Below are 8,374 nucleotides of genomic sequence, written 5' to 3'. Positions count from 1 at the left end.
TAGAGCATGGAACGTCAGACCAGTAAAACACATTTTAAGAAATGTTCATATCATAATTGCGGTTTAATAAACCCGAAATGTCATGGACGGCACTTTATTTCATTCTTTCTCGATGATTGGATGGAATTGCTCTGACAGTACATTAAAACAAAAATACATATGCAGTCGGCATTTTTCAAACAACAGTCATTCCACGTTGGGTCGACTGAAAAGAAATGCGATACCGCGACTTTATGAAACTAGCATTAGTGACTCAAATAATAATGAAAATGACACAAGTTGTAAACTTGAAATCAGTTCAGCAAAGAGCGAACACGGTCCACTGGAAATACGGTTGATGGAAACTGAAGTACTGATTACTGTGAGAGAAGAATATTTCTAATTGTCTTCGATTACAGATACGGGCGAAGAGTAAAGCATTTAATCGTTTTCAAAATAAATTATCTTCTGGCTGTATTGACGATGCTTGAAGAAAGCAATTGCAAAAAAAGTTTCGTGTTTTATTTTAACTTTTATTTTAATGTTAGTATTTCTGCCACTTAGATCGCGTCGTTATAATCGCCGTGAGCAACAATTGTGTATGGCCATGCGTTACACCCTGATAACCAGTTGTCTACAAGTTTCGAGCAAATTGCCAGCAATAAATGCCATAGTATAAACATAGTCATCTGTTTCCGCATTTGGCATGGGTTTTGCAGGCAACGCCAGCTAATTGAATGGTAAAGCAAATTGGCAGAAGTCTTGCAACATGACCTATGTCAAATTGAAGGCAAAATCGGAACAATGTTTGTGTAAGCCAATTTGCTACATGTGTTGCTGTCAATTTGCTGCCTATATTGCTATCAATGTGCGCGCAACTTGTTTATAGCAAATCTTGCATTAAACCTGTAGCCATAACTTTATAACAGGCATTGGATAAAATTTGGATTTGCAGGTTTGGCTGACTGGGCACTTTGCCAGCTTTGTACATTAAATTACGCAACGTCTTGGGTTTTCATCTACCGGATCCTGTCACAATCATTCGGTGGTTCGGAAAAATGGACATTTAGTCTGGAATATCTATACGAATATCTATGTGAAGTATCTATATGATACAATTGAGGTAAATATTAAAGACTATGTATTGTGTAGATAGACCAATAAAAGAAATTATTATTATTGCACAAGCAATTTTCAATCGTTCGTTGACCTTTCTTGAATTAAAATGTGCCCGAATACAAAAACGCCAAATAGTGAAACATAAAAGATTGTCTCTCCTGCAATTGCGGACGAGATATGTCGCTACTCGATGTCGTTCATTGGACTTCTTGGACAAGCTGTTTCGCATCTCTGTTTATCAATATTTACAACTCAAAATACATATTTATTAAATATCCTACCTGTAGCATCGCTAAATAGTATAATGGAAAGACTCGTGAGATATCTCGTCCATAGATGCGAAGGGGTTAAATCGTATTGTAAAAAAATTTATCCTCATTTTGTGTCACAGGGACAATGTCCAATTAATTTTTTAACATTCTTCTTCCTTGTAACACTGTCAAATAAATGTTCAATTTTTGTTTTGTGCCTATACACAGTACCGGACAAAAGTTTTCGGACAAAAACCGTATCCTGTAGTATTTGAATTACGGATACTACTGACGTTACATTAAATAATCAACGTCTGTCTTTTGTAATTGTTATTTTCTTAAGTCACCCAATTGTTATTTTCTCAAGTTCACTTCAATTAATTTTCATACGGCCAATTTTAAAGTATCCATATATCCTCATTTTGTTTCAAATTTTTAAATAGTTCGGCAGTATAAAAGCAGGGCATTTATTTAAAATAATTGCACAATAAATGGTCAAAAAATATCTTTTCTTAACTGAAATAATTTTTATTTGGTACTCTTATGCCTTCACTGTAAGTACCCGCAAAGCTCATTTTGATCAGTTTGCTAGTTCAATAGTTATGATTTATTGAAAAAAGGTTGACCTTAAATTTTAAACAGCTGTTAAATCTACAATTTCTAAATTTTTGTTAATCCTTCGAGATACGTTTATATATCGATAAAGACTACAACATATCCAAATTGAAACAAAAAGTGTCCGATTTCGCGTGGAATGACCCTAATGTAAAAGCGCTGAAAAGTGAGAAATTGTTTCTATAGAAAATGATGGTCGGGGACTTCAATTCGGAACACGAGTTTAACACGGAATACCGCATCCAATTAGCATACATATAAAGATCAGTGGATGTAGCCCGAAATTTATGAACAGCGGAAATCGTGTTCTCTATGATAACTACCCCAAAGAAATTCTGACAATGAGTTTTAAGTATTAATCGAAAATTTACTGTATAATGTAATCCACCTGTTCCTTTCGCTCTCTTTTCAAACTCTATTTCGCCGCTTCATGATCGCGACGGATCAATTGCCGTTGCTCCTGTGGTTTAAGGCCGCGCGCCGGCTAATATGTTTGAAACGTGTGTGCATATGTAACAATCCGTAGTAAACCATCACGACATTCCGACGTCAGTAATCTTATCATAAATATGTGAATCTTCGATGAAACGAAACACGATGGAAGGTGAAAAGAAGTATGTATATTTGCGTACTCTGCTTAAAACTTCACAAAATCCATACTCAATGAATTTCAAATTTCATTTAAAAAATTCACATTAAAGCAGGTTAACTTGTTTACAATACAAACGAATCGATAATGGGACATCACACACATGAACGCGCGCACACGCACACAAACATAAGTCTGTTTTGGGAAAAAATGAATGGTCAAATACAATGTGAAATTAGAAAATCATTTACAAACTTCACGTTGTTCGTTATGCGCATAACAATCGAAGAAAATGATTGACCCACAACGGACGTATTCGTACACCAAGCATAATGCCCATACATTTCACATTTTCACCCGAAACTTATATAGATTTGATCAATGACCGAATAAGTAAACTTTCGTTGTAAGTACCTACACATGATCGCGTTTAAAGCGTAATAAGACTTTAAGTGATGTAGTAACTCGTGAAAGGTTCGAATCATCTCGGACTATAAATTGCAGAAAGAAAAATGTACCGCTTCCGAACGGATTAGATAGCGAAGTGACTAGCGACCGCGAAGTCGTGCAGCCTCGTCTCGAATCGTGACTGTCGATCGCAGGAGGGAAATATCAAAACAACCCTCTGTTTAGCGTAAACCTAATTTTTCAAGCGACACAGGATGTTTTGCCGGTAAGTTTACTATCACTGTAAATACAGGAAAAAGAAGTTTGAGTCTTTTCGTTTCCCTGCCACAGTCGGTTGTTTATAGAGCACCAAATAAGGAATAAGTCACTGAACAATGCCAAACTGTACGCAACGTGTTTCGTGCACGGTGCTCCGAATATACTGAGGCACAGCTTCAGAATAGCATATCCCTAACAGAAATTGACAGCAAGTATCAACAAAGACGTACAAAGAGAGGAAACTCACCGAACTCTGCGGGGAATTGGACACGCTCGGCGATCGCTGCACGGTGACCAGCGCCATGATAATGGTCCCACACGTTGTCGAATTGCTGGAGATAACACTCACTGTCACTCTGCACACACGTACAAACGATCGTGTTCTTTGAGCCACGAAAAAACGATCATTTTTTACGCACTTCTAACGGCATCACGCACGCGGCGGCCATGTTCGATACAGTCTAATGTAGCATTAGTTGCGCATGCGTGCAATCATGGCGTGCGCACCCCGCGATTTTACCTATCGTTCGATGACGTCACGATTACAATTTGTTTGATATCACACTTTCAATTAATGTAGAGAAAGTAACATATCATGATATAAGTTTGAAAAATTCAGTGTTAATATTTTGCTATAATGTTTAAAGATATGTTAATTCTAAACACCATTCTTGTATAATGTTTATTTGCAACAAATCTACGATCTGCAACTTTTTGCTTTCAGAAAGACTTTACTAGGAATTTTGTTCACATTTCCCTATACTTACATAAATTAATGTTGTAATAGCAGACTATGTTTCATTATATTTGGAGAAAACATGTTTTTTCTAAACAATCATATGTTTGTCAAATATTTCGACAAATTTTCCTTATTTTGCAATACTGTTTTATTTTGATAGTAGATACATAGTTCGTACTCAGGACACTTTCTACATTTACATGTATATATATATAGGAATGACAGATAACATGTTAAAAATAATCATTCACAATAGATGTATTCATAATCGTAAATGAAACCTAAAATGACAAACTTCCAATGCATGAGTTTGAATACTTTTCATTTTCAGATATCTTATTTACGTACTTATATTACAAAGAAGAATTTGCGTCCTTTGTTCGACAAATTAATATTCTACCATGTAGATTCTAAACACACAATGATTGTACATAAAAATATCAAATAAAATAGTAGTCATGAGTTATCATGAATTTGTACGATGAGCATTCAAAATCTATCGATATTGTGAAGAAAGTTAGATATATCGATCATTCGATTGTGAATCGAGACTTCGAAATAGTTGTGAACGTATTGGTCATTTTTAGAATTTATAAAAGTCTGATGATACGCATATGCTGAGACTACAGATATACATAATAAGACTACAGATGCCATTGTTATCGAAGAGTCATGGATTTTGGGTGCCTGAGGAACCCAGTGTGAAGTGAGATCTTTCTCACCCATCTAATCACATCACGCATCCATATAAATATACGTATATCCTACATGTATGGCAGGCGAATGTACTTTTTATACTCTTATGGTAAAATAGAGCAAAAAGGCGCTCGTTTTCGAAGCACAGATGGCACAGATCGCACAGATTCATTACCCGTCGACAACACGGCAGTTACGGCGTAGTCTTGTTATATCCGTAGTTACTGACGTATGTAAAACGGTAAAGATAAGTCTGTACTCATATCGTATTTATTACAGTTTTAAATGTACATGTAATACTTCGAGTAAATTAGTGTTACATTTTTTGTTCAGTTTCAAAATGTCGAAAATCTTCACACCAACAAATCAAATAAGATTAACTAACGTTGCCGTGGTTCGCATGAAAAAAGCAGGAAAACGATTTGAGATTGCTTGTTATAGAAATAAAGTTATATCATGGAGAAATAAATTGTAAGTTTCTAATTGTTTTCCGAAATAAGGACATATATTATTCCAAAAATATATATACCTTATTAAGTAACATAACCTATAAACTATGTATATATGTTGTACATACATATATACATAGCTTCATAACTTACTCTTTCTTTGATGAGTAAGTTCTTAAAATTCACCAGTAATAACAGTAATGACATGACATTTCAGAGAGAAAGATATCGATGAAGTTCTACAAACACACACTGTATTTATAAACGTTTCAAAAGGTCAAGTTGCAAAAAAAGAAGACCTATTAAAAGCTTTTTCTACTGATAATCAGACAGAAATTTGTAAAGAGATCCTTAGTAAGGGAGAACTTCAAGTTTCAGACAAAGAGAGGCATTCGGCGTTAGATTCTATGTTTAAAGACATTGCAACAACTGTTGCTGATAAATGTGTTAATCCTGAAACTAAACGCCCATACACTGTAACAATGATAGAAAAAGCTTTAAAAGATATTCATTTTTCTGTAAAACCAAATAGAAACGCTAAACAACAGGCTTTAGATGTTATTCCACAGTTAAAAGCTATAATTCCATTAGAACGTGCTCAAATGAGGCTCAGAGTGGTAATTTCAGGAAAAGAGGCGAGAAAGTTAAGAGATAAAATAGTTAAACTAACTACAAAACCAGAAACAGAAGAATGGGAAAATGGAACACTGAATTTAATATGTCTAATTGATCCTGGTCAATATAGACAAATAGATGAACTGGTAACATCTGATACAAAAGGCTCTGGATTGCTAGAATTACTTAACTTGAAAGAAATTGTTGAAGGAGATGAAATTTTAGAATAAATGATAAATACAATTAAATCTTGTTTGCAGTTTTTATAACTCAACCCATAATACATTTAATACAATTATTATGTACGCTTTATTTTATTCAATTTTACATGTATTTACAATAATTCTATTCTTTTCTTAGATACATTTGAACTAAAATTCCATACAAAATATAAAATTTATGTTTAATCAATTTTAAATGTATACAAAAATAGTATAATTAAAATCATTTATGAATGTCATTTATGAATGTCATTAGGGTAAATTATTTCAATGTAATTACCTATGGAATTACTTGCACTAATTATCGTTTTTTAATAACAGTATGTTTAGACATTTATGTGCCTGTTATAATTAAAGACTGCAGCTTAATTTATTTAAAATTTTTAAATATCAACTACTTGATACATAGCACAATATCTATATACAGTTTTTATGTAATAATACAACAATTCAATCATTAACTGACACTTGGAACTCGATTAAAAAATATTTACAACCTACTAATGTTTGAAAAATATATCTGAAAATGATATTGCAAAATTTTAGCATGAACATTTATTTTGAGTTATTTATTAATGGAAAAGGTGAGGATATAGTATTCTATTGATCATTATGTCAAAACAGCAGATTTACTTATTGTCATTAAGTTCTGCTCTAGGAATATATATGTTTTCTGTACGTTGATCACACTTTGCTGCAATACGCGATGTTGTTAGTAGGAAGTTTTGTAATTTATTTAAATATATTTGTGCTTCTTTATTCAATAAACCATCTTGCACTAACGATGCAACGTTTCTCTCTACACGCTTACATACTGCTTTTGCTGAATGTAGAGTAGAACAAGCTTTACCACCACCCTATTACAAATTTATAAAATCAAAAATGAGTGAATAACAGCTCTCAATGTATCATGTTGTTAAAGCTGTTGATTTTTCAAAAATTATAATATTAATTCATCTTATATAAATTTATCTAGAAAAATGATACCGCAGCAACTGTAATAACAACACGATTCACTGAACAAATTTTGATGTAACTATACATATAGAACAAATAAGGTAGAAATCTTTTTCTTTGTTACCGGAATAATGTAAGTTTCTTGAGGCGGCAATTGATTGGCATACTCTGATATCCATTCTTCCAAATCACTAATATGTTTACTTTCAAAAGACTTGCTTTCTCCAGATGTTGTCTTTGATATAGCATGACTTAAATCAAATAAGATCATTTGTACTCTTTTTAGTTTATCAACATAGGGATGCTCAATTTTGCTATCACTTGCAAATTCTCTTGCCAATCCTATTTGTGCTAATAATTCTTCAGTTGAAACAAGTGCGTTGAATGTTACATCATTTTGTACATTTAAATCTATAGCAGCATTTGTTAACCTTGAATCATCATCCTGTATAGTAGTAGTCTTCTTTGTCACTTTTGATGTGGAACTGGCACTGTAATGTAGTTGTCAAAAATTAATTTCATTCTGAAGTTTTCAACTTCAACTCATTTTTAATCAAATTATAACATTTATGATAAATGTAAAAAAAAGACTGTATGAAAACGAAAATTAATATTACTCTTCTTAATTATTCCAACAAAGCTGAACCATGGGTTTATCTTTGTAACCCCACAGAAAATAGGTTTTGTAGAAAACATTTTGCTGAAATTTTAGAAATACAAATGCTTCCATTTATTTTAGGATAAGTACATATTTTTAATTGTACTTTCATGTTATATTTAATTTAAATGCAAGTACATGCAGATAACAACAAACAGAAAAAATTTACAGCGCCAAATTCAATAATTCGATATAATCTAGTGCTTTCTAAAAACTATGATCATTGATTATGTAAAGTGACTACTGTTTTTTAATCAATCAAATATAAAAAATGGCAATGTTCATAATTACTAATAATACATTATTCTCAAATAAATTCAAACTCATGTCTAATGCAAATAAGTACTTGTATTTAAATGACAAACATAATCTACTACTTCTACTGTATCTATTTCATTTCACATTTATTATTATCAAATAGTCCTATTAAGGATGTTATGAACAACATTATAAGCATTTATAATCTTAACTATAAAGGTTATATACAGGGTGGGGCAATAACTATTACCACCTCAGATATCTTCGAAACTGTAAGGTTCACAGAAATATTTGTTTACCCAAAATTACACAGAACGAAGAGACTTATTCATAGTTTTTTGCAGGTGTAGGTACTTCGGATATGTCAAGGTCACCTCCATTTTTATAAATGGATTGGTATGTTTTCGTAGAATGATAGAGGAGCTTAAAACGAGTTCAACGACTTATTACATAAAGTTATTGAAGATCGTAGAAAGTAGAGAAAAGTGATAATGCTTACGGTTTACTTCACTGAAAATAAACACTGTTTGAAGGACACTTTAATCAGTTTGCAGAATAAGAT

At 32.6% G+C, this 8,374-nt stretch overlaps 2 protein-coding genes across 3 annotated transcripts; one reads left to right on the top strand and one right to left on the bottom strand.

Annotated features, from left to right (window-relative positions):
- Positions 1–4,838: 4,838 nt before the first annotated feature.
- LOC107193260 (ribosome maturation protein SBDS) lies at positions 4,839–5,948 on the top strand. 2 transcript variants are annotated; one of them, XM_015582663.1, is made up of 3 exons: positions 4,839–4,905; positions 4,988–5,125; positions 5,321–5,948. In XM_015582663.1, the coding sequence occupies exons 2-3, from the start codon at positions 4,995–4,997 to the stop codon at positions 5,946–5,948; spliced, it is 759 nt and encodes a 252-aa protein (XP_015438149.1). In that variant the 5' UTR covers positions 4,839–4,905; positions 4,988–4,994. The 2 variants fall into 2 exon arrangements, with proteins under 2 accessions (XP_015438149.1, XP_015438150.1); XM_015582664.1 differs by having other exon boundaries at positions 4,843–4,895.
- A 620-nt stretch (positions 5,949–6,568) lies between these two features.
- Positions 6,569–7,387, bottom strand: LOC107193259 (cob(I)yrinic acid a,c-diamide adenosyltransferase, mitochondrial-like; the record flags this gene model as incomplete). The annotated part of the gene is made up of 2 exons (XM_015582661.1): positions 6,569–6,796; positions 7,021–7,387. Coding segments are annotated over 2 exons (595 nt in total), but the record flags the coding sequence as incomplete, so codon positions are not given.
- Positions 7,388–8,374: the final 987 nt, after the last annotated feature.

This window comes from Dufourea novaeangliae, unplaced genomic scaffold (genome assembly GCF_001272555.1).
Source record: "Dufourea novaeangliae isolate 0120121106 unplaced genomic scaffold, ASM127255v1 C1178706, whole genome shotgun sequence".
Lineage (NCBI taxonomy): Eukaryota > Metazoa > Arthropoda > Insecta > Hymenoptera > Halictidae > Dufourea > Dufourea novaeangliae.
The sequence above is the reverse complement of the archived record's forward strand: the minus strand, read 5'-3'. Positions and strand labels throughout refer to the sequence as shown.

What these genes read in the sequence shown, in the direction of transcription:
- LOC107193260 (XM_015582663.1), top strand. Translation starts at nt 4,995, where the DNA reads ATGTCGAAAATCTTCACACCAACAAATCAAATAAGATTAACTAACGTT. An exon ending in ATATCATGGAGAAATAAATT is followed by an intron (nt 5,126 to 5,320) that starts GTAAGTTTCTAA and finishes ATGACATTTCAG; the next exon opens with AGAGAAAGATATCGATGAAG.